Below are 22,804 nucleotides of genomic sequence, written 5' to 3' on the forward strand. Positions count from 1 at the left end.
AGCCCAACCCACACTGTTTTCATGCCAGTACTGAGAGATGCTTACTATCTGGGGGAAAGAGCCAGGTCATAATGAGGCAGGTTAGAGTCATAATGCAGAGGTAGAAGAACCTATAACATGACAATTTTTAATCTTTGACTTCCATTTGATAGAACATGGCCCTCGGGCACTTGATACAATCTTCTTGGTTTCCTTGCTTAACCTTGTATCTGGCTCCTGGTCAGAAAGTATGATAGCTACTACAGTCATGAGACCATCTTCACAGGGTCAAAATATCCATAAAGAATTCCATTGCTCTTCTGAGACATGGCAGTATCTATTGCCAGTTGGTGTGTCACTGTTCAAGCCTGCTTTGAGGGCAGCATAGAGATAATGAATGGTGTCTAGCAGAACCATGTCTTCTACATCCTGACCATTTCCGTGTCATAATCCCTGTAGTACCAGTGCCCAACAGATTGCTGTCCCTGCCAACTACTAACGCCAATTATGGTCTTCCTTCCTTCCAAAGAGACTATCTTCTCACTGACTCATTCCAACTCCAAGTGGAAAAAGACTAATAACCACCACCTTAAGAAGCCCACAGCACAGTATGGTAGCAATGGGCTTGGTGGTCCTAGCTGCTGGAGAGGCTGAGGCAGGAAGCCGTCTAGTTCTAGGCCATCCAGGGGCTAGAGATACCATCTCGATAAATCACCACCACCACCACCACACACACACACATACACACACGCATGCACACACACACACACACACACACACGCCAAACATTTACTCACTGGAAAAAAATTACATACTACACACAGTATAAAGATGTAGGTTTTTTTTTTTTTTTTTAAGATTATATGTAAGTACACTGTGGCTGTCTTCAGACACCCCAGAAGAGGGCATCAGATCTCATTACGGATAGCTGTAAGCTACCATGTGGTTGCTGGGATTTGAACTCAGGACCTTCAGAAGAGCAGTCAGCACTCTTACCAACTGAGCCATCTCTGCAGCCTAAAGATGTATTGTCGATATGATAGAAGGGGGTCTTTCAAGTAAACTAGGTTAACAATCGTTGAAGCACCCTAACTGCAAGGTTTTGGTTTGGATTTTTTTTTCTTTAATGATTAAGGGTCTAACGGGATATAGAGATGGCACAGCAGTTCAGAATGTCTACTGCTCTTGCAGAGGACCAAGTTCAGTTCCCAGCACGCAGGTTAGATGGCTCACTACCTAGAACTGCAGTTCAAGAGGACACCCTTCTTCTGCACTCCATTGACATCACATACCTATCCACCCCACATAAACATCTAATAAAATACCTTAAAACCTAAAGAGGGTCAGGTATGGTAGCACACACCTTTAGTCCAATCACTCCAGATGCAGAAGCAGGCAGATCTCCGAGTTCAAGGCCAGACATGATCAACACAGTGACGTCTGGGCCAGCTACACAGTGAGACCTTGTCTCAAAAAAACCAAAACAGGGTCTTATATAATCCTCCCTGGCCTGGAACTCAATATGTAGCTCAGACCGGCCTTGGACTTGCAACAAACATCCTGCCTTTGCCTCCAGAGCACTGAGATTGCAGGTGTGCACCACCCTGCCAACAAGTCATTTTCCATGCTATTTTCAGACAGAGTCTCTAGTAAGCCAGGCTGACCCTGGCAGACTAGCCTTGAACTCCTTGATCCATTCTTCCTCCTGCCAACCAAGCATGTTTTATATAGCAAACTATTCAAAAATGGAGGAAAGGGAGCCAGGCAGTGGTGGCTCATGCCTTTAATTCCAGCACTTGGGAGGCAGAGGCAGGTGGATTTCTGAGTTTGAGGCCAGCCTGGTCTACAGAGCGAGATCCAGGACAGCCAGGGCTACACACAGAAACCCTGTCTCTAAGGGGGGGGGGGAAGAGGAAAGGTTTTTCCTATGGTTTCCAAACATACAATACCTTTTCAGTATGTAACAGAATAAAATTAACATGATCAATAACTTCTCTTTGTTTGGGGGTTTTGTTTTGCTGATAGAACGTCTTTTATTTTAGCCATGTCTAGCCCAGAACTGGCTATGTAAACCTGTCTAGGTTTGAACTTGCAATGACCTTCCTGCCTCAACCTCCTGAGTACTGAGGTTAGGTGTTATCTTGAGTATAATGAACAACAATAACAAGGGTGATTTACAGAAAAGTGTGTATTAATATGCGTAGGAGAATCTCAGCCATCTAGGAGCAGGGCAGGGGATCAGTTTCTCTGCTGGCCAGTGGGTGGAAAATTCAGAAGTGGTTACATAGTAAAGTGTAGGCTGGGGTGATTCTCTGGCATTGGGAATTTATCTACCAGTAGGAATGGCTGTGGGGGTTGGAAAATCTTAAGGTTGTGAACATGGTCCCTGGTATCTGGGGGGCCACAAGCAAGTCACTTGGCCTGAGCCTCTGCCTTTCATTTGTGACATGGACAGGCATGAGATCACAGAAGCTAAGACATTATGGGAAGTCATCTCTTGCGATGTCCCTATTGTTTTACCTCCTGCTTTAAGTCTACTCTCAAAGGCTGCAGGAGATCGAGGTTCTTCCTGGGAGACTGAGACAGCCTAGAGGCCCTCCCTCTCAGCAATCTGCCCAAAGAAACCAGAGCATTAGAGGAACCATGTTTCTGCTAGACCTGTAGTCTAAACCTGGGCTCCATAGACCTCTGAGTTAGGCCCTGTTTTCTAGCTCAGGACTGCCTGGGGATCTGGATTGACTTGGTGGCTTCTCTGGACACTAAGAGCAAGGTGGAAGCTGTTGGGTGTCTTGGAACCAAGGAGGGTCTTAGAAAGGCTCAGGACAGGGCCTAGGAGGGCAAGAAGTTGACGAGGGCCCCCGAGGATCTCTAGGCTGTGTCCAGGGAGGTCATTTTCTTTGTAACCAGGAATACCAGGCACGGTAAGCATTCATTCCCCTCTATATACCACAAACCACTTCCTCTTTCTTTTTTTTATTTTATTTTTTTTTATTTTTTTGTCCCCAGTCACCTTCCCTTCAGGGGACGATACACCCAATCTTTGCCTGCCCCCTCAGCTGTGCTGGATCCAGAGACCAAGGGATAACAGTGGGACAAAGCCTCAACTTCCCGGGTCAGTTCTCGTAACCTTCTCCTCACATCTCGGGCATCATAGACTATTCGGCCTGATGAACGGCGCCGGGGTATTTCAGGGACATTTGCTGGTCCCAGAAAGGATGGTGAGACAGGCTGGCCCTGTGCTTGCTCACCCTCAGCACCTCCCCCTGACCCCGCCGCATTGTTTTTATGGCGCAAAGCCTCTGGACTGGGAGGCGGGGGATTCACAGTATACACATAGGCCTCTAAGCCCTGCTCTGACCGGATTTCCGTTTTGTGAGGCCTGGCCTCTACTGTTGGCTGGAAGCGGATGGTCTGAGGAGGTTGCTCTCGACCATCCTGAGCACAAGGTTCCCACATCTCCTGCATAGATCGGAAGCCTTCCCAATTCTTAGGACTGTCCCAGTGGTGAGAACAGATTGCTGGATGCTGCTGTGGAGGTTTCTCATCATCAGAATCAGGGGCCCAAGCTATGGGGCGGCAGGCACGGCGAGATGGAGGCGATCGATGGCGGTGACGACGACGAGTGGGCGGGGGGGTCACGGTCATCTTCACAGGGTCCATGGTACATCGAAGATGGACTTCGGGGTAGGTCTGCTTCCTCAAGGGCTTGGGCAGCTTCCCAAATGATGATGTACTGGCTTCTGTAGATGAGGGAGAGGTGAGGCTGTTGGAAAGGCTGGCTTCTAGAGAGATGGGAGGTGGGGCTTTGAAAGAGAAGCTGCAACTTAGCCAGCTTAGGGGTCAGGTGGAATAGAACACTTGGTTTCTGCCCCTGCTAAGCCCCGACCCTTAGTCTTCCTTACCTTTTTCACAAATGATATGGAACATTCGGTGTAAGAGGATACGGATTCGGCTCCAGAGCTAGGTATAGGAGGACATGGTGACCACAGGTAGGTCCTTGTAACCAGGCCTGCCTCCCAGCCACCCCATCCACACCCTCCATCCCTGACCAGGGTCACCAAATTGATGCCAATGTTAATACAGATGATGAGACCCAAGAGCAGCAGAATGGAGTTTCCCATGTCCTGGCAGTTGTTGGTGTTAGGGTTTTGATATGAGGCCCACCCGGGCCGTGGCTGCTCAGCCATGGCCATGGCGGTCCCTAGGGCCACCAGGGCCCTTAGGCCCCCAGCCCACTACCCCTAATGCCCACTGGCCTGCCAGCCTGATCCAGAAGGTCCTGAGAGTGACTGGGTCACAATGAGGCTGGGGCTTTCCCTCATAATGTGCTAAGATGATACTCTCAAGGCTTTAGCTCACGGTTGACACCCCCCCCCCCCAGCTTTAGCCCAGGCCTTGGCAGGAGCCAAACCCTTTTCTCTGCATTCTTTCTTATAGCCAGCCTCCTGGGCAAGCACACTGGCTCTAATCCATTGGGCATCTGCCCTCATCAGTTTCTACTTGTAAAAGCGCCAGGCCCTGGACCACACAGACATAGCTCCTGACCTTTTTGTTTGTTTGTTTTATTTGAGACAGGGTCTCATGTAGCCTAAGATGGCCTCAAACTTTCTGTGTAGGCAGGAGTGACGTGGAACTCCTGAAGTTCCCTGTCTTTTTTTTTCCCCTGAGACAGGGTTTCTCTGTGTAGCCCTGGCTGTCCTGGAACTCACTCTTGTAGACCAGGCTGGCCTCGAACTCAGAAATCTGCCTGCCTCTGCCTCTCAAGTGCTGGGACTAAAGGTGCCCGGCTAACATTTTTAAAGACAGGGTCTCATATTTGGCTCAGGCTGGTCTTGAGTTCCCCGATACCCCCCACCCCCCAGGGGTCTCCTGAATGCTATGATTACAAGTGTTTGTAAGCTGGAAAGTGGTGCACTTGGGAGGCAGAGGCAGGCAGATTTCTGAGTTCAAGGCCAGCCTTGTCTACAGAGTAAATTCCATGACAGCCAGGGCTATACAGAGAAACCCTATCTCAAAAAAACAAAACAAAACAAAACCTAAGTGTTTGTAACTATTTGCCCATCTTGGTCTCTACCTTAACCAACCAGTCCTGTCATTATAGAAACCTTTCCTCTTGCCATTTCTCCTCAGATCTTGAATTACCTTCTAACATGACAGGCACAACCAGAGCTGGGCACTACCCTTCCCCACCTTCTAACATGACAGCAGACACAACCAACAGTTAAACTTTTATATTTACAATATTCTCTTCATCTTTTGCCAGGTTTAAAAATGTGTACAGAGCCGCAAAGGGTTGGGGTGGGGACATGGGACATTTGGAAAGGGGCTGGGCATTGGAGTCCGTGGCTGTATCATGGGGTCCCCCAGCCCCTCTCTCACACCCCAGCTCTGGGGCATCTGCTTACAGGGCTCAGGGCCCAGGCTGATAGCATTTGGAAGGCATGGCTGTTCCAAGAATTGCTAGACCAGGCAGGGAAAAGGGCCAGAAAAGAACTACATTTCCATGGGGGTTCAGGGTGATGGAGAAAGGACAGGGGACTCAAGACCAAGGATTCTGGATCTGGGTGTCAGTGGAAGACAGCACTCCACCCCTATACAAGTTTGGCACTAACATCCCTCAGAAAGCCAAACAATACACAAAGATTCAGCCACCCCTCCACTGGTGTCCCTCAAAACTCTTCCTGACATCATTCTTTTCCCCAAGAGGTCCAAATCCAAAGACCTCTGGGCAGTTGCCTCCCACATTTCCTTTCAAAGTCTTCCCGCTGGTGTCTGCCCTGTCCCCCACGGCCCCTCCATCTGCTCCTTGGTACAGCTGACCTCATTCTCTCCCCAGCCTGTCCGTGTAACCTTTTTCCCTGACTCCTCCCCTCCCCCTTCCTCGGCTTCCTTTCTTCTTCAACTCAACCAATCAGGGAGGGGAGACAGGTTAAAGAAGGTGAAGAGAGAAGGCTGGTCTGACCCTGAGATGGGGAGAGAGTATCAAAGGAGCCAGTGATGGAGAAAGAGGAACCAAGGCAGAGAAGGAGAAATGACATGGGGGTGAGTCACAAGCGCGGGGGCTGGGGGGGGTTACGGGGAACCACCTTAGCTGCCACCTGCTCCTGGCGCTTCCTTTCCCTGGACTAGAACTTAGGGATCCTTGGCACATTTTGAGAGTCTCCCAACCAGTCAACCCAGTTTGGCACGGATGAGCAATGATCTCAAGGACTGAGGAAAAGGCTGTCCTCAGGCCCCATGAGGGCTTAGGTTAAACATGCATGGCCTCTTGTGTGACATGTGCCATGCCCCCCCATCCTCCCACCTCAGGATCTCTCTCGAAGTCTCTACTTCCCATGTGGCTTCTGTCAATCTGAAGTCTGTTCCCACCTGCTATGCAAGGAGGAAGTGTGTGCTGGACCTGAGGTGTGGGAGAAGGCAGGGAAGTGCTGGGGAGAGCAGGACCCTCTGCCTGTGAAACACACATCCACATGCAAGAACATGTTTCCATCGATGAAATGTGTCCTGGACCGTGGGAAGGTAAGTTTCCAGACAGTACTGCGATGCACAGGGATCTTCCCTTTCCTCTAGCAGGAAATCTGTGTTGTCTGTGGAAGGTGAAGGCTTCCAGGGAGAGCGTGCTTCACCTGACTTGTGCCATGGGGAAGAAACATGCTTTTCAGGGGTGGGTGGGGAGCTGGGTGCAGGGGGCCTGTGATTTCCTTGCTGCTCCCCAGGGACCACCCTGTATTGTCTGGTGGCCAAGGGTCACCGTCTGTGCACACATCACTTCCAGGGTCTCCAGGGAGTTGGACGGGGAGGAGAAGGCGAAGGCTTGGGGTACAAATCCCCGCAGAAATTCTTTGAGGAGGCAAACGTGTCCAGGGCGGGGGGCGCAGGACAAAACAAACAAACAACAGAAAGAAACAAAAAAAAAATACTCAAACCAAACAAAAACAAAAAAAACAAACAAACCTCACCCTGCACATGGGAAAACACCCCCCACTGGGAAAGCATGTTTTCACATGGGCAAAAAGACTTCCACATTTCCACACACCGAAGACTGATGTCCCAACGGAGGGCAAAAAAACCCCCCAGGTGTTCGAAGGCCCAGGTCCAGAGGAGATAATGGGGATCTCTGCATGGGAAAAACTCTTCCCAGTGAGGAATCCCATGTCCACTTTTACACTGCTCCACATGAAGTTTGACAAATCCACAGGGGTAAAGCCCGGTGCTGAGTCCTCCTCCCTGCCTTCAAGTGGCGTGGGCTGGGAGGGCTAGGGAGGCAGACCTCCCCAAGCCGCCCCCTATACCCGAGTGGTGGAGTGGGGATGGGGTAGCGTGTTGTTGTGGCTGGTAGCAGTAGGGGGTGGTGGTGGGAAGGGCCCAAAGGGATGGAGAGAAGGAGGTGGGGGTGGGGGTGGGGGCCCCAGGCCACTAGGCAGCAGGGTCAGGGCCCCCGGGGCCAAGAGAGGCACATCGTCCGGTGCCCGGCGCAAGGCCAGGGTATAGTCGGGTGGACAGGCAGGGCGTAGGGCCTCAGCAGGGTCCGCCCCAACACCACCACCCCGCTTCAGCTGCAGCGATACCAGCTCCTCCTCAGGGGGTAGCTCGCGCCCAGCAGTGGGAAGCAGGGGGCCCCCACCAGGCACACCTGAGCCTGAGCCTCCTGGTGGGCTAAGCCGCCTGCACCGCAGCTCCTGGCGCCGGTCCCGCTTGTAGTAGAGGGCGGCAAAGGCAAGGATGTTGAGGAAGAGGAGGGAGGCACCCACTGCTACAGTCACGCTTAGCTCCGTGGAATAGTCCCTCGAGTCACCAGGGAAGCGGTCATAGGCCCTTGGGCCTAGGTCAATATCTGACTCAGGTGGCAGAGTGGCGGGTGGGGGAGGACGGCGTGTGCCAGAAGTGCCAGGACCGGGTGTGCGAGGTGGCCAGCGTGTGGCATAGGGAGGCAGGCGAGTGGTGGTGGTGAAGAGCTCTGTGTGCAGGTTGTGCAGGTGGGGCACGAGCTCCAGCCAGAAGGCCACCTTGTTGGCACGGTAGTTGTCGCGCACGCGCGGTTTCAAGCCTATGTGCAGGTACTGCTTTTCCTTGCTGTTGAACTTGCTCCACACTACCTCTTCAAAGCGGTTGGGCTTGGTGTGGATGAACTTGGTGTCCTGTGGCACAGGCTGGTTAGGGTCACTGTGGGCACAGGAGGGCAAGGAAAGGTGTGAGGGTGAGGCTCGGAAGGAGGATGGAGCAGCCAAGGGGAGGGAGAAGATTTAGAGATTTAGAGACCAGGAAACACCTACAGCTAGAAAAGGTTAGACATAGTGATGCATGCCTAACAATCCCAGCACTTAAGAGGCATAAGAAAGGGGTTGGCCTGGGCTATGATAGTGAGACTGTGCCAGACACACACAAACACACACACGGGGGGAGGGGAGAGAAAGAGGCAGGAGAGATGAGAGAGACACAGAGAAAGACAGAGATGGAGTTTGAAGAGATATCCAGCGACACAGAGCTGAGACACGGAGAGACAGGCATATGGGATATAGTCAGGGTCAAGAAGACAGTTCTGGTGAGAGCAGTCAGGAGATAAAAACCAAAGAGGGCAGAGAAGTCAGTGGACCTCAGGAAAGAGACAGAGACACAGCGACAGACAGACAGACAGAAATTCTCTATACTTAGATGCAGACCAAGCGGGACAGACAGCAGTCACACCAAAGCTACCTAAGAAAGCCTACCCCCAGAAAAGACAGGGGCCTTTCTAACACTAGGGAATCTCCAACCCCCTCAGTGTCTGCTACAAAGGTGTTCAGCAGTTTGTCTCAGGAGAGCAAGGGCATGTGAGAGCCTATGTCTTCCTAGAGGAACGATGGCCTTGGGAAGGAAGGTGGGGTTAAGAACCAGCAAAGGAAGGTGAGGGTACCTCAACCCCACTAGGCCCTCTGGTCCTTACCCAGTCTTGGCGAAGTTGGTCCAGTAGGTCATGACTACTGCGCTGAGCATGACATCATTCTTGGAGAAGTTGCAGGGGAAGAGGTCAGTGGCGCCCACCATGGGCACACCAAAGACGTAGGGCAGCTCATCCCCATGCGCTGCATCTGCCCACTCTGGCCGGCCCTCAGCCTGGCAGTGGTGGTAAAAAGTGTAAAAGTAGACAGGGGACTGGTAGTCGGCATGGAGCTTGGCAGTGGCCACAGCTGGGGCTACCCACTGGTGGTCGGTAAAGAGCGCCAGCAGGGTCTTACGCCGCATCTCGCCATTGTCCCGGTCAGCCCAATCCGTATACATGAACTTGATGGTCTCTCGAAGCACATCCTTGCCTTCTGGATACCCATACAAGTTGTCCACAAAGTTGGAGACAGTGAAGTCAAAGGCGCTGGCAGATACACCATCCTCACTCTCTGCAGAGTCCTCCACAAACTTGAGACCCTCTCCCTGGTTGACACCAATGAGCATGTCGTAGTTGAGGAATTCTCCCTGTTGCATGAGGATCTCAGGGTCATCAGGGACTACATCGCCGTCCACCACTGGCCCGAAGGCAATGTGGTAGCTGGGGAGAAGGGGGCAAGGTCTCATCATCCAGTTGATGGCCTCCTCTGGGCCCGTGGTCTCCTAAGCCACACACACAGGTACCTCCCTCTGCCTAGAAGACCTTTTTCCATGACCTGAAAACTCATAGAGTCAGTCCTTCAGAGCACTCTGGCCCATCTGGATATCTCCCTAACACATTTTGTGAAACCCTGTGCTTGATCTATGTGGTATGGTGACCTCCACATAAGGAAGGCTGCTAACGGACAGCCACTGGGGCATCTGAAACCCACCTCTCCTTACCCCGTTGGACTGCCTCTAAGAACCTCTCACCTCAACCTCCTTGGAATCAGTTAGGAAAGCAGACACCTGGACCCAGCCCTCCCCAACCCCATACCGGGCAGGCTGCACATCCTGGTCCACTAGCTCCCGGGAAGACTTCCGGCGCAGACACTCCACAGCTTCAGTGCTGTCCTCTCGGTCACAGCCCACTTTGGCTGCCAGCAGCCGCGTGTACTTGAGCGGCTGGTAGTTGACAGACCAGCTGGAAATGGCGGTGCCACTTTGAGCAATGGCCTTCTGGAACAGTCCTGGTGGGACAGGCAGACCTCAGGCTAGGCTGTTATCAGGCAAAGGAAGGAGAGGATGGGTAGGGTCCAGGTTTTGGGATGGGAGGGCAGGCGAGGAGGCTGCTGGTACCTTCTGAATGGTGGGAGAGGATCAGCAAGTTGACACAGGAGGCCCCTGCACCAGACCCAAAGATAGTGATTCGTTCGGGGTCACCTCCAAAGTGGGCGATATTTTCACTGAGCCAGCGCAGGGCCTGGATTTGGTCCAGGAGCCCATAGTTGCCTTTTGCAGCCTGGTCACCAGTGCTGAGAAAACCTGGGGGTAGGAGAAGGGTGCTCCCTGGAGATGTCACAGCACCCATGACCCTCAGCCAGGGCTTAGCTTAAGGCCGTGGTAAGTCTATCAGGTATTCTGGCATACATGGGAGGACCCTGCCCACCAGGACTGCTTCCCAGACTTTGTCCCCCAAGACTTGGCTGCCCACCCTCACCGAGCACCCCAAGACGGTAGTTGAGTGTGGCTACGATGACATTGCCATAGGCAGCCAGGACTGAGCCGTCGAACATGTTCCCGGTGCCTTCCATGTAGGAGCCGCCGTGTAGAAACAGCATAACCGGTTTCTTTCCAGAGTCCCGGATATCTGCGAGGGGAGGGGGTAGCAGGTGGGCCAGGAGATCGGGGACAAGGACACAGTCAGACCAGAAGCAGCACTTTGGAGCTCCCAGGCCTTCAGAGGACCAGCCTGGAGCTCAGGGGACTTGTCACTAACATCCCTGGCGGGGGCAAGACCGGATTCCCCTCCCTCCCTCCCCAGCTAAGCCTAGAGGAAGGTCCGTCCTCATCATTGGCCAGCATGAGTCCAAGCACTTCACCAAATGTTGGGCATACTTTCCAAGAAGCCCAACAGAGGCCAAGGGTAGGAAGTGGCCCTCCTCAGGGCTTCTCCACACACACAACAAATCTCCTTGCTGCTCCTGGGAAGAGCGGACTAAGGCTGGGACTTAGGGCTGGAGGTGCTGGGAGGGCCCTGGCATCTCCTCAGACTCAGGCTTAGGCCTCAGCTCCACATGGCACCCTAGTCTGTGGGTGAGGGGTGCCAGGCCTTAGGGTCCCTGGGGGCTTGGTCTCCTCCCCGCCCTAATTCCTTTCTAGGTCACCTCCCCAGTTACCATGGCAACCCCCAGCCTAATTACTGTGGCAGGAGGAGGCAGGGTGGGGAAGAACCTGCTTAAAGAAGTCATGGTAAAGCTCTGGCTCTTGGACTCTCCACCCTCCAAACCGGCCTCTCCTACACTAGCTGCCATAGCCAATAGAATCCTTTAGATCTGCCACATGCAGCAGGCCATGAAGCTCTGGACTGGACGACGGAGCGAAAATTCCTAAAGAGGGTGGCTGGGAGTCCAGAAGAGCCTGTCAGGGTCCTCCAGACTATACAATCTGACTCCCCACTACTAGCCGAGGCTATCTCTAAAGTCCCAAGGCTGGGGTTAACTCCAGCTCTCTTTGAACTCTTGGCAAGCTCTGGGGCTCTAGCTCACTGGTAGAGCTCTTGTCTAACATCTGGTATAGGAGCCAGGCTTAGACCCTACAGCTGGCCTCTAGCACCCGTGCCCTCTCCCGCATCCTTCCAGAAGGTCAACCTGCAAGTCGCAGGACAAGCCCTTTCTGCCTCCTGCTCTGGTCTCTGGACTTCTTTGGCCAGAGTTCTCTCTATGCCCATCCCCAAGATGCTGTTCTTCCAGCCCTAACCTTACAGCTGCTTCCTTCCAGGGGCCTGCCCTAATTGTCCTCCTTCTTTCCCGCCCTCCCCCAGACCTCTCCCTGTGGGGGGAGGATATTAGAAAGGGAAGGAGCAGGAAGAGGGGCGGGGCAACAAGAATTCAAAACCAACAACAAAAACCAGGATCAAGAAAGAAGAAAGAAATCAAAAAACAACAACCAAAAAGCAAGAAGATCTTGGGGCAGATTCAACAAGAAAAGAAAAAACAAAAAGCTCCATTTGGGAAAAAAAGAAAACAAGAAAAAAATTCTTTGCATTATTTCAAAATTTTGTGGTGAAACTTCAAGATATTGGGCCCTGTTTTTAAAAATTTTCAAATTCTTTGATTCATTTCAGATGTTCATTTTTTTTTTTTAAGTCTGACAGGCTTTGGTTAGAAATTGTAGCAGGTTTCTAATGTTTTGATTAATGTCATTAATTTGTCATTTTTTTTCAAATATTATTTTGCTTCAGATTAAAACTTTTTTTTTTTTTTCCGGTCAAATGGTACATTTCACATGTTGCAAAACAGTCCAGATTTCTTTCAGACTCTCAGCATTTTTTTCCTGGCAATCCAGTTCCTTTTTCTCTTTCCACCTTATTTCACCATGGCTAGCCTTTCTCGAAAGTCAACTAGTGGGTCCAACATTGATCAAATTTTGTTTGAAGTTTTCATAATTCTTTTTTCCAATTATTAAAATTTTTTCTTTTCTTTTTTCTTTTGCATTTTTAGATGGAGAACGACTGGGGGGTGGCCTTGAGAGCTGTGGGGACATTTAGTTAGGGGCAGGGCCATCAGAGTCCTCTTCAAAGCAACCACATGCATCAGCGGGATTTTTAAATCTACCTGTGTCTGGCGGATTGAGCGTCGCCTCGTCACGTTTTTTTGTGAGCGGACCTAAGACCGGGAACACAAAACAGAGAAAAAAGGACAATTTTGTGGGGAAAGATGGGGTCAGGGGAGGTGGTAGATGGGGAGGGGAGGAGAGAAAGCAGAAAAGGGGAGGGGGGAGAGGCAGAAAAAATAAGCCAAAAAAAGCAAAATCTGTTTGCAAGAAAAAGAAACCAAGAAAAGAGAAAAACGTTTCTATAACCCAATTTTTCCCCTCCCCAGAAAAAGTCATGCCCCAAAGAAAAGGTGGGTTTGAGGGGTGGGGTGCCTGAGGGGCCGAGGCTGTCTTGAGACACAGTTACTTAATTGGAAAGGACTTGGCTTTTTGGTGTGTTTGCTACTTGCTGGAAATGAAATAGTGTTAGGGGATGAAGGTGGGGGGCACCTAGGGACACCAAGGCTGTCTTGCCACCCGGGCCACCTCTCACACAGACTCCTTTCAGGGCCAGCCACATGCTATGGGCTGTCAGAGGAGGCTGTACAGAAAGGGCTCTATTCCCTCTGAACTGTTCTGGAGGTGAGAAGGCAGGATGGGTTCGGGGCAGACCGCCACATTGCTCATTGACTCCAGAAGCCCCTGCTGCCAACTGAAGGGCTATGGGTAGGTCAGCTAGGCTGCCCACCTGCCCCCTCTCCAGCCTCACCCCCCAGCACTTCTCTTCCATCCACACTCACAGGCCTGGCTTCTCATCCCACTTCCCCAATATGGGCAAAGCAGGGAAAGGGGTCATCAGGTCTTGCCCTCCACTCCAGCTTATCCCTCCACGCTCCCACCCACCTCAACCCTTGCCCAGGCCTCTTCTCCTCCCCACCAAATTGTGATTTTCCCTTAGGATCACCAGCCCCACCCTAAGTCCACTGTAAAAGAGCCTTCCTCCCCTCTTGGGGTACTCATTCTGCCAACATTAGGAAACTACCTTGGGCCAGTCTGATACATAAAGTAGGTGTCAGGCTGGGAGAGCAAGTGGGGCTAAGATCAGCAAAAGTCCCAGCAGAACTCAGAGACTGGTGTTAGACTTCTTTTGGGTTTGGGGGTTAATCAGGGGAGAGCTGAGACTGAAGAGTACTCAGGGAGTTCCTCAGGCTGACTGGTTCTCCCCAAAACTCAGGGACGGATGGGGTCAACAAGGCTCAGACTACCGCTGACAATGATGATCTACTTGGTGGACCTGGAACCAGGGGTTCTATTTCATGAGAGGATATGGATTTGGATGAATTCAGCAAGGTGTTCATGACCGTGAGACTGTGAAGTGTGTGTGTGTGTGTGTGTGTGTGTCTGAGTCAACCACTTCCTCCTAGAACTGGTGTGAAGATTTAGTGAGATCACCTGAATGTGTCAGGCCCCAATCAGGTCTGCAATATGCAACGGTTAAAAATACAGAAGGTGTGGGAAGGGGTGGAATGGAGGGAGGGGGGACAATCTGTGTGCAGATGGAGTGGTCAGTCCAATGGTGACAAGTGTTAGATGGTTCGCATAGGCGTGACGAGAAAGCCCCAACAAGGAAAACCTGGGGTGGGTAGCTTATGTGAAAGTGTGGGTGCTATTGATTATGGCAGCTCATAAACCCAGCACTCAGGCAGGAGGATTATCAAAAGTCAATAAAGAGCCTAAGCTTTATAGTGAGTTCTAGACCAGCCTAGGTTACAGAATGAGACCCTGTCTCAAAAGTGTGTGTGTGTGCGTGTGTGCAAACACACACACATGCGCGCGCACACACACACACACACACAGGCACACACTCACACACACACGGTGATGGAGAGTCAACTGATTGCAGTGGTGAGATGAGAGGATGAGTGAGTACTTCAGGGAGATAAGGTGCAGAACTGGTGAGGGAAGGGGCAGTGGGAGAGGGCAGCAGAACCTTGTGGCTAGGCTGTTAGAAATCACAGTTTTACCTGGGGAGGGGTAGTTAGCTAGAATGCAGAGCTGAAATGTGGGGCAGTAGGTGGTCCATATGGGAGATATTAGCATGGACATGGGCAGGTTAAGGGAGTCATCCTGTGATTGGCATACGAGCAATCTTGGTGCAAGGTAAAAGGTGTTAGTATTGGACCTCTCAGGAGGGTGATCTCAAGGTTATGTGGATATAAAAACTGCACATGCAGGGGTTACCAGAGCATCCAGGGACACAGGACTGGCATCTAGGATTAAGGGAAGGTTGGGGCCCATGTGTGTAGTGGGAATACTATTTCAGGGAAGTATTGGGCATGTGTACTCTGTGGAGGGGTTGAGAGATGTAACTTGTAAGATATTGGAACACATGGCCAGCTGGACAAACGGTCATTCATTTTAAGCCTTTGAGTCTTAGTTACTGTAGAACTTGAGTACACAATGAGGAGGGATTCATTGGGAGCTCCTGGTTACCAGGCCTGCACGGTACCAGGAACTAGCTGGAGGAGGCATGCAGCAGACAGAGTCGGCTATGTGGATGTGTTGGGATGTTTTGGAGTGGTGAGAGTGTATGTCCAAAGTGCAGTGTGCAGGCTGAAGAGATGGCTCAGTGGGTAAGAGCACCGACTGCTCTTCCAAAGGTCCTGAGTTCAAATCCCAGCAACCACATGGTGGCTTACAACCATCTGTAACGAGATCGGACACCCTCTTCTGGAATGTCTGAAGACAGCTACAGTGTACTTACATATAATAAATAAATAAATCTTTTTTTTTTTTTTAAAGGGCAATGTAGGGTCTGTTTGTAATGCTGGGTTTGTGTGTGTGTGTGTGTGTGTGTAGCTGGAAAAGATTCTGATTAATCTTGGTGTGCAAAAGGTTGGTGAGTGCACAGCTACCTGGGAGCAAGTGCTGGGGTACAAAGCTGCCATACAGTGAACAGGAACTCATTCACAGAAGCAGCATCTCAAACCCAAGGAGGATGTTCTGATGGGGATGGGACGCTGGGGGATGTGAGTGGAAGGGTCTTTGCTAAGAAGCTTTCCTGACCCTTCAGGGATGTGGAGGGATGTCTGTATAGGAGACAGAAATCTCCCATAAGAAGTCACTGAATAACACTGGCCAGGGTACTCAACTCAGGTAAGGGACTGACAGGTGCCATATGATAGAAGACAGGGCAGGTTGGCCTGGGGACTCTTAAGTGCTATGGCTGGAACTGAAATCTGGAGGTAGTTATGTGGGGAGAAAGGCAGGAGGTGGAGGCAAAGCTGGAGCAAGCCTTGGAGGCATCCATCACCAGAACACCAGCCACCAACACTGAGATTAGGTGTCTGACTGCGTGTCTTTTTCAGGGGAGGATGGGTGAGTCTGGCCTAATGCCAGCTACCCTTCCTTCTAAAGCACAAAGAGTTTCTGCTGCGAGATGCTTATGGGATGCTCCCAGGCCTGCCTGATAAGCAGGCACCCTTACCTCGCAGGATCCGCAGGGGCTTGCAGGGACATACTGCCCCTCACTGCCCATCAAGGCCCAGCTTAGGGGCAGAAGTCAGTCCTGTGCTCTGAGGGTCTGCGTGTGTGCGTTTGTGGGCTGTGTCTACAGGGTGCCCGGCCTTGTGCCTGTGCCCTTACCGTCCTCAGTGGGCACGTAGAGGTTGAGGTACAGGCAGTCCTCGCTCTGATTCTGCACGTAGGTGGCGGCCGCCTCCAAGTTGTCGGTGAACCACACAGGCAGCATGATGGCCGGCAGGGCCCCGTGCAGGTTCTGCGGGCAGGCGGGCGGCAGGGTGGTGGCGTTGCGCACGCCGGGCCACGAGGCAGGTGCCTCAGGCGGCTGGAAGCGGCGGGCGCCCAAGGGCGGCGTGGCGTAGGGCACGCCCAAGAACTGCACGACCGGGCCCAGGATCTCGTTGTTGAGCTCGCGCCGCACACCGCGCACTCGCCCGTAGGCTGTGTTCACCACGGGGAAGCGCTCCTCCCCGAGGCTGCCGAGGCCCAGGCCTGGGCCGCCCGGGGCGCCGCCGCCGGGACCCCCTCCTCCCCGTTGAGCCCCAGCCAGCCCCACCAGACACAACGCCAGGAGCCACATGCTGATTGGGGGACCCCCCCTCCCTCCCCTGACCCCCCCCTCGGAGAGAGAGAAGGGGGGGAGAGGGAGGGAGGCCCCCCTCGCCCCAGGAGGGAGGAGGGGGCGGGGAAAGGAAGGAGGAGGGGGACGGGTAGGGACCTGGGTTAGAAGGGACAGAAGAGGAGTCTATTTCTCTCCATGGAGGGGATAAGGGGTGGGGAAGGGGAAGAAGGTAGAAGAAGGTGCTGGGAGGCCCGACCTGCCCGGTGAAGGGGAGAACGGGGACCCGGACAGGGTGTGCAAGATACAGACAGACAAACAGACAGAAAAATACAGAGAGGTGGAAGAAGGGAAGGGAAATTGGATGGGGAGGGCAGAAAGGATGGGGAAACAAGAGACAAGTGGTTAGTGGCTTGAATTTCAGATCAAGTTACCCCTTTCTTCCACCCGCAGGCCCCCTGACACCTACCCCCTTCCCCCGGCTGCCCTCTTCCCTCCGCAGAGACCCAAGTTGAGGGGTGGCGTCAGATGTGGTAAATGTCCAGGGCAGGGTCAGTGGAGAGAGGGTCCTAGACTCAGGGTGCCCCTTTCCTGCCTCTATCCCTCCCAGGCAGGCTCTCCCTAGGGGCTCAGGAGTCCCAGTCCCCACTTCCCTGGGAGAGAATGAGATAGACAAGGAAGAGAAAATAAAAATACCAAGTCATTAATTAGCAGGAAGTGGCGGGTTTGTTTATACGTGTTAATTACTCCTGAGCTGTAATTTCATGGCGCTGAACCCCCCCCCCCCCAGGCCAGACTCTGGGCCTTCTCCGGACTGTGCAAACCCCAGTACCTTCTGTCCCCATTAGCGTACCATTCCCTAAAGATCTGTGCACTTAGGGACCCTTTTCTCCCCAGGCCCTTCCATGTCTTTCCTTAGAAGTTGGGATGCCTAAAGCCAGGGGTTAGAGTGATGAGGGGATGCTGAAGGGGCAAATCCAGGGACAGATGCATGATCCTGCAGCCGGTTGCTGGGCGACAGGATGCTGCCCCGCAATGTTACCTCGGCAACGGGCTGCAGCTTTAACCCTGGAGGGGGGTGGTCTAGAGGAAGAGGGGAAGGGGCTTGATTGGTTACTGAGTCCATTCGGGCCATGAGAGGGAGGACAGAGACATGAGTCAGAACGCTAGTTTCACCCAATCTTATCAGAGAGAAGAAGTATATGTGAGGGGAGGGTAGTCTAGGCAGAGAATCCTAAGAGATGTGCCCCTCCCCCCATCCTGCTTAGCCCCATCAGAGCCTACCCCTACTGACCAGGTCTCTGGTAGATGGGGAGGGGGAGGTAAAAGAAGCACTTAGGTAGGCTTCTCAAATAAGCCTGCTGACACCCCCTTCCCATAATCTAGAGGAGCCTTGGACCCTGGCTGACATCTTCTCCGCACAGCATTTTGACCTACGTCCTCAGGCAAACCTCAGGTATCGTCTCACCCCAGGAGTTCCCCCTCCCTTTCCCCTCCCCCCGCCCGGCCCCCGGTATTACTGCTTGGATGCCTGGGTACCCAGGCAGCAGGGGCAGAACCACTAAAAAGGTAGGCAGGGCAGACACCCAGGTCATTTCAGTAAGCCCCCCCCTTGGAACCCCCCCCTTCAGGACTGTTTGCTGACGCCGGGCTTTTCAGAGCCAGGCGCCAGCCCGCGGGTGGCTCTCTGCAGGTGTCAATTTATTCCAGAGATGAGGACACAGGAGTCCTCACCACTCACACCCAGTCATGCCCTCCCCTTTTCAGGTCCTTTTAGGCTCCAGTTCTCCCATCAGCTGAAGGGGGGGTTGTAGTTGACCCCCCCCATCTCTTCTTCCTATGCCAGGCTGGGCCTTACTGTCTCTTCCCCCTTCTCCCATCATGGCCTGCCTCAGTCACCCCTTTCCCTTAAGGTACTTTGGGCCCCTGGCCTCCTCTCCTCTAACTAGCTTTTTTCTCTTCCCCTCCCACTACAGCCCTCCCCCCATCTTTCTCCTCTGTACAGGGTCCCTCAGAGCATCTTTCCTTGGCCTTAACTGGCTTGCTCCAGCTCTTGCCTTCAGTCTCTCACCCCTCGGTCTTTTCTCATTTCTGTCTCCTTGGTGTTTCTCATCGCTCTCTCCTCCAAATACCTTCTCTGATTTTCTCCCTCAAGTGCTCTCTCTCTCTCTCCTCTCCTCTCCTTTTTTCTATTACTCTCTCCCCCATTTTCTCTCTTCATCTCTGTCTGCCACATCTTGCTCCCCCTCCTCCCGATCCCTCTGCCTTGCTCTTCCATTCCAGCCCAGGCCCGACTCCCCCAACCGGGGAGAGTTGAGGGACGGGGGCTCAGGCCGCAGCCCCCCCTTCCTGCAGTGGGGAAAATGGCTTGGCCGGGAAGGGGAGGAGGGGGAGGGGGAGATGGGAACACACGGGGTCTGTGGGCCCATTCAAAGGATCATTCATGGACTGGAGAGAGGCAGAGACAAAGAGACCAAGACGCAGAGACACGGCGAGAGCATCCTTAGGCGGAGACACGCAGACAGAGCAGGCTGGGGGAAACCAGGCGCAGGGAGGAATATGGGAAAAGGAAGACCCCAATGGACCGCCGCGCAGCCCCCTCCACCCAGCATGGCTTAGCTCCTACCTGGATCAGCCCTGGGGCCGTGGTGCCTCCATCCAGGGCTCCGAGTAGGGGGCGGACGGGCTTCAGAAGGGGGGCGGCGGCCTCTGAGCCCCCGCGGCCCCGCAGGCCCAGCCCCCGCCTGCAGCGCCTCACCCGGCGGGGGAGGGGGATCGCCCCAGCCCCGGGGGGCGGGGCCGGGATCTAGTCGATCCCCAGGAAAAGGAAAGCTAGGGTATAGGGTCAGAGGGAGCTCAAGAACAGGGAACCCCGCAGTGGGGAAGGCTGAGCCAGGAGGGAGCAATGGGACAGGACTGGACTGGAGATCCACTGGCTTTCTGGGATGGCTTCGAGGGACCAGGAGGCGGTTCAGGCGATAGATCCTAAGGGATCGGGTGCTGGAGGAGGAGGAGGAGTCCACGGCAATCCCTAGGGGCCCGGAGCCCCGGAGCGCAGAATCCGCGGTGCAGGGGCAGGGATCCAGCCGGAATCCTCGGGGAGGGGGAGGGATCTAGTTGATCCCGAGGGCGGGCAGGAGAGGGAGATCCGGGGAGTCAGAGGAGGGCGGGGGCCGAGTCCCGAGCCTCGAGGCAGAGGTCGGTGCGGCTCCTAGGAAGGAAGGCAAGGGCTAGGGGAGGCTTTGGGGAATGCTCAGTAGCCAGGAGGCCCGGACTCCTGGCTCTGCGCGCCAGGGCCCGCCCGCCCCGCGTCCATCCCAGCTCGAGAGTGATGATCCGCCGGCGGAGCAGCCGCAGCAGCCCCGCGCGTCACCGCGCGGCCGCCTCCCCCGCCCCCTGCCGAGAGAGCGGCGCACACCCCTCGCTCGCACCCGCCTGCCCACCCGCCCTCTGGAGTGTGGGGGGATTGAAGACAGTGGAGGGGGTGGGAGTGGACAGACGGACGGATGGACGTAGCGAACTAGAGCAGGGTGAAGACATCTTCCCCCCCCCCCCACCGCCGGATCTCCCACCCTCGGGGCTCTCCGGGTCTAGCAAGGGGGAGAACATCTGAACTATAGAGGGCAGGGCATCACACGAAGAAGGCGGGGCCTCTAGGCATAGAGGCGGGGCCATCATGGAGTGGGAGGGGGTTAATGGTAATAGGTGGGGCTTAGAAATCCGTGGGGCCGCCCCTTTTGAGGAGTGGGTCTGGTTTGATGCCGAACAGGAGGAGCCTGTGGTAAAAAGGGTGGAACTTTGTGGGGGACCGATATCTTTGCAAATTAGCTGGAGGTGTGGGGTTGGGGTGTCGAAGAGGCGATCAACTTGGAAAGTGGGCCAGCCCGTGACGCAAATCCTTTAGTCCCACCCTCAACCCCGCCTCCCACTGCTTCGCTCCTCCGCTCCTAATTGGTTCTAGTTTCTCCGCCCGCCAGACATCTTCTCCATTCAGCAGAAGTTTTACAAAGACGTCTATAAGGGAACTGGGGCTCTGAAATGAAGATAGCCATGATTGGGTACTTTTGGACCTTATTTGCATGGGCAATCGGGATTGGCTGGCTTGTTGGGTGGTCAGGGCGGTGTTGGTTCCGCGCGTGACCACCCACAGCTATGGCCGGGGTAGGGGCTGCTTTCCGCCGCCTAGGTGCCTTGTCCGGAGCTGGGGCCTTGGGTTTGGCCTCCTACGGGGCACACGGTCAGGGGACGTGGGATGCAGCTGGGCTGTGGGCAATGTTTGGGGTCTGGTGAGGGGAGGGATCTATAAGAAGTGTCCTGTCTTTTATGGAATAGAGATCCCTTGGAACTCTGAACCTTCAAGTTTGTCATTAGGTCCAAAAGCTTCTCAGTACTACTTCTCAGTACTACATCTGTTTCCACCAATCAGAAGCTTCCAGGGATGCCCCTCTTCACCAGTGTCTACTTAGGTGCTCCGGGGGGGTCTGAGAAGTTCTAAGCCAATACAAGATCTGATAGGTTTTTGCTTCTCTCCACAGGCGCTCAGTTTCCGGATGCCTACGGAAAGGAGGTGAAGTAACAGCTCTGGGGCTCCAGGACTTGGCGCAGTGTTTGGGTGTCCTTAAACTGGGAGGGAGTGGAGAGATGAATGGGAAGGCAGTCAAGTGTAGGTCTCTACAGCAAGTACTGCAGGCCTATGGCTTGAAGACCTGGGGGAGCAGCAAACAGACTTCAGCGGCAGAAGTGAGAAGAGTGAATGGACTAAGGTCCTGTGTGTACAACTTCAGCTTCCTGGGCTCCTGGGTTGCTTAGAAAATCTCTCTCTTCTTTTTTCTTACAGCTGTTTGACAAAGCCAACAAACACCACTTTTTGCACAGCCTGGCCCTGTTAGGGGTGCCCTATTGCAGAAAACCCGTTTGGGTAACCAATCCCCTTGCCTAATTTAAATCAAACCCCATTTACTCCCTCATATTGCTTTGTTCTTAAAATTCTGTATTCTGTTCTCCGTCTCTTTCAGGCAGGGTTACTGCTAGCTTCTGGAACTACCTTATTCTGCACCAGCTTTTACTACCAGGCTCTGAGCGGAGACACTAGCATCCAAACTTTGGGGCCTGTTGGAGGGAGCCTGCTAATCTTGGGCTGGCTTGCCTTAGCTCTTTGAAGTCTCTGGTTTAAGCCCCCAGTCCCTTTCTGGGTAATTGGGCGCAGAGGGAAGGGGGCAATGTTGAAGCCGAAAAGAAATTAAAAGAAAGAGGCATACAAAAAACTTTGGAGTCTTCATTTATCTAACCTTGAGCAAGGGAGGGTAGAATTTGCGTTTCTGACTACAGATATACTCTGGTTCTGGAATTCCGATCTTTACAAGATGTTGTAATTGTGGGCAGGACTCATAAAAAACAAAACAAAAACAAAAAACAAAAACGCATGAACTAAGGGAACCTATTACCTAAAGAGCACATGGGAATGTAGATTTTAATAATTTCATTCATGTAGTTCATTGGAATTCACCCTCCACCCCCACGCCGTGTTTTGTTTTGTTTTGTTTTTTTGAGACAGAGTTTCCCTGTTTAGCCCTGGCTCTGTAGACCAGGCTGGCCTCGAACTCAGAAATCCACCTGCCTCTGCCTCCCAAGTGCTGGGATTAAAGGCGTGCGCCACCACCGCCTGGCTCACTCCGTGTTGATTGACCCCAGAGCCTTGGAAATGTTAGGCAGTTTTTCTTCCATTGAGTTGTATGTCCAGCCTCCTGCCTCAGCCTCCTGGTGGCTGAGGTTACATGTGTGTGCACTCACCTTCGTTAGAATTCGGTTACTAACGGTGAGGATGGTGAGGTTTGGCCCTGTTATTCCAGGGATGCCCTTTTCAACAGTGTCCACCTGGTGAAACAAATGTTTTCCACACCCACATAATTTAGAAGTGAGAGCCATGGCAGTGCTGAATAGGCATGCAATTAGTTGTAAACTATGTTGGGATTCAAAACCCAGATGTATTGGACATCGAAAAATGTTTTGCAGTGCTTGAGATGACCCTTAAAGGAGCCCTGGTGTGTGGAGGACATTGGGTGAACAGAGACCGAGGTAGAACTGGGAAGGGTTTGGGGGCATCATGGATCTTCTACATGGCTGAGTTTTGATATGAGACAGAAAAAGAGA

At 53.2% G+C, this 22,804-nt stretch overlaps 3 protein-coding genes across 8 annotated transcripts; 1 reads left to right on the top strand and 2 right to left on the bottom strand.

The window, feature by feature from the left end:
• Positions 1 to 2,936: 2,936 nt before the first annotated feature.
• Spem1 (spermatid maturation 1) lies at positions 2,937 to 4,322 on the bottom strand. 3 transcript variants are annotated; one of them, XM_031351734.1, is made up of 3 exons: positions 4,029 to 4,322; positions 3,882 to 3,939; positions 2,937 to 3,719 (listed from the first exon to the last, which is right to left on the bottom strand). In XM_031351734.1, exons 1-3 carry the CDS (start codon positions 4,170 to 4,172, stop codon positions 2,986 to 2,988), a joined length of 936 nt encoding a protein of 311 aa, XP_031207594.1. In that variant the 5' UTR covers positions 4,173 to 4,322; the 3' UTR covers positions 2,937 to 2,985. The 3 variants fall into 3 exon arrangements, with proteins under 3 accessions (XP_031207594.1, XP_031207593.1, XP_031207592.1); XM_031351733.1 differs by having other exon boundaries at positions 2,937 to 3,761; XM_031351732.1 differs by having other exon boundaries at positions 2,937 to 3,782.
• Positions 4,323 to 5,195: 873 nt separating this feature from the next.
• On the bottom strand, positions 5,196 to 20,213 carry Nlgn2 (neuroligin 2). Of its 4 annotated transcripts, XM_031351768.1 has the most exons (9): positions 19,281 to 20,213; positions 17,124 to 17,307; positions 16,219 to 16,913; positions 12,654 to 12,704; positions 10,538 to 10,687; positions 10,177 to 10,362; positions 9,875 to 10,067; positions 8,903 to 9,499; positions 5,196 to 8,142 (listed from the first exon to the last, which is right to left on the bottom strand). In XM_031351768.1, the coding sequence occupies exons 3-9, from the start codon at positions 16,673 to 16,675 to the stop codon at positions 7,266 to 7,268; spliced, it is 2,511 nt and encodes an 836-aa protein (XP_031207628.1). In that variant the 5' UTR covers positions 16,676 to 16,913; positions 17,124 to 17,307; positions 19,281 to 20,213; the 3' UTR covers positions 5,196 to 7,265. The 4 variants fall into 4 exon arrangements, with proteins under 4 accessions (XP_031207628.1, XP_031207627.1, XP_031207629.1 ...); XM_031351767.1 differs by lacking the exon at positions 17,124 to 17,307; XM_031351769.1 differs by lacking the exons at positions 17,124 to 17,307; positions 19,281 to 20,213 and adding an exon at positions 17,508 to 18,129.
• A 534-nt stretch (positions 20,214 to 20,747) lies between these two features.
• Tmem256 (transmembrane protein 256) lies at positions 20,748 to 21,918 on the top strand. Its single transcript, XM_031351771.1, has 4 exons — positions 20,748 to 20,891; positions 21,190 to 21,221; positions 21,492 to 21,572; positions 21,670 to 21,918. Exons 1-4 carry the CDS (start codon positions 20,807 to 20,809, stop codon positions 21,811 to 21,813), a joined length of 342 nt encoding a protein of 113 aa, XP_031207631.1. The 5' UTR covers positions 20,748 to 20,806; the 3' UTR covers positions 21,814 to 21,918.
• The last annotated feature ends 886 nt before the right edge of the window (positions 21,919 to 22,804 follow it).

This window comes from Mastomys coucha, unplaced genomic scaffold, assembly GCF_008632895.1.
Source record: "Mastomys coucha isolate ucsf_1 unplaced genomic scaffold, UCSF_Mcou_1 pScaffold5, whole genome shotgun sequence".
Taxonomy (NCBI): Eukaryota; Metazoa; Chordata; class Mammalia; order Rodentia; family Muridae; genus Mastomys; species Mastomys coucha.

Bases quoted from the DNA above. Each gene is read 5' to 3' on its own strand.
- Spem1 (XM_031351732.1), bottom strand. From the start codon at position 4,172: ATGGCCATGGCTGAGCAGCCACGGCCCGGGTGGGCCTCATATCAAAAC. The intron at 3,940-4,028 runs GTCAGGGATGGA...TCCTATACCTAG, and splicing joins GCATCAATTTGGTGACCCTG to CTCTGGAGCCGAATCCGTAT. The intron at 3,783-3,881 runs GTAAGGAAGACT...TCTCTTTCAAAG, and splicing joins CCATATCATTTGTGAAAAAG to CCCCACCTCCCATCTCTCTA.
- Nlgn2 (XM_031351767.1), bottom strand. From the start codon at position 16,675: ATGTGGCTCCTGGCGTTGTGTCTGGTGGGGCTGGCTGGGGCTCAACGG. The intron at 12,705-16,218 runs GTAAGGGCACAG...TCCCGGTCTTAG, and splicing joins CTACGTGCCCACTGAGGACG to GTCCGCTCACAAAAAAACGT. The intron at 10,363-10,537 runs GTGAGGGTGGGC...TCCTACCCCCAG, and splicing joins CTACCGTCTTGGGGTGCTCG to GTTTTCTCAGCACTGGTGAC.
- Tmem256 (XM_031351771.1), top strand. From the start codon at position 20,807: ATGGCCGGGGTAGGGGCTGCTTTCCGCCGCCTAGGTGCCTTGTCCGGA. The intron at 20,892-21,189 runs GTCAGGGGACGT...TTCTCTCCACAG, and splicing joins GGCCTCCTACGGGGCACACG to GCGCTCAGTTTCCGGATGCC. The intron at 21,573-21,669 runs GTAACCAATCCC...CGTCTCTTTCAG, and splicing joins ATTGCAGAAAACCCGTTTGG to GCAGGGTTACTGCTAGCTTC.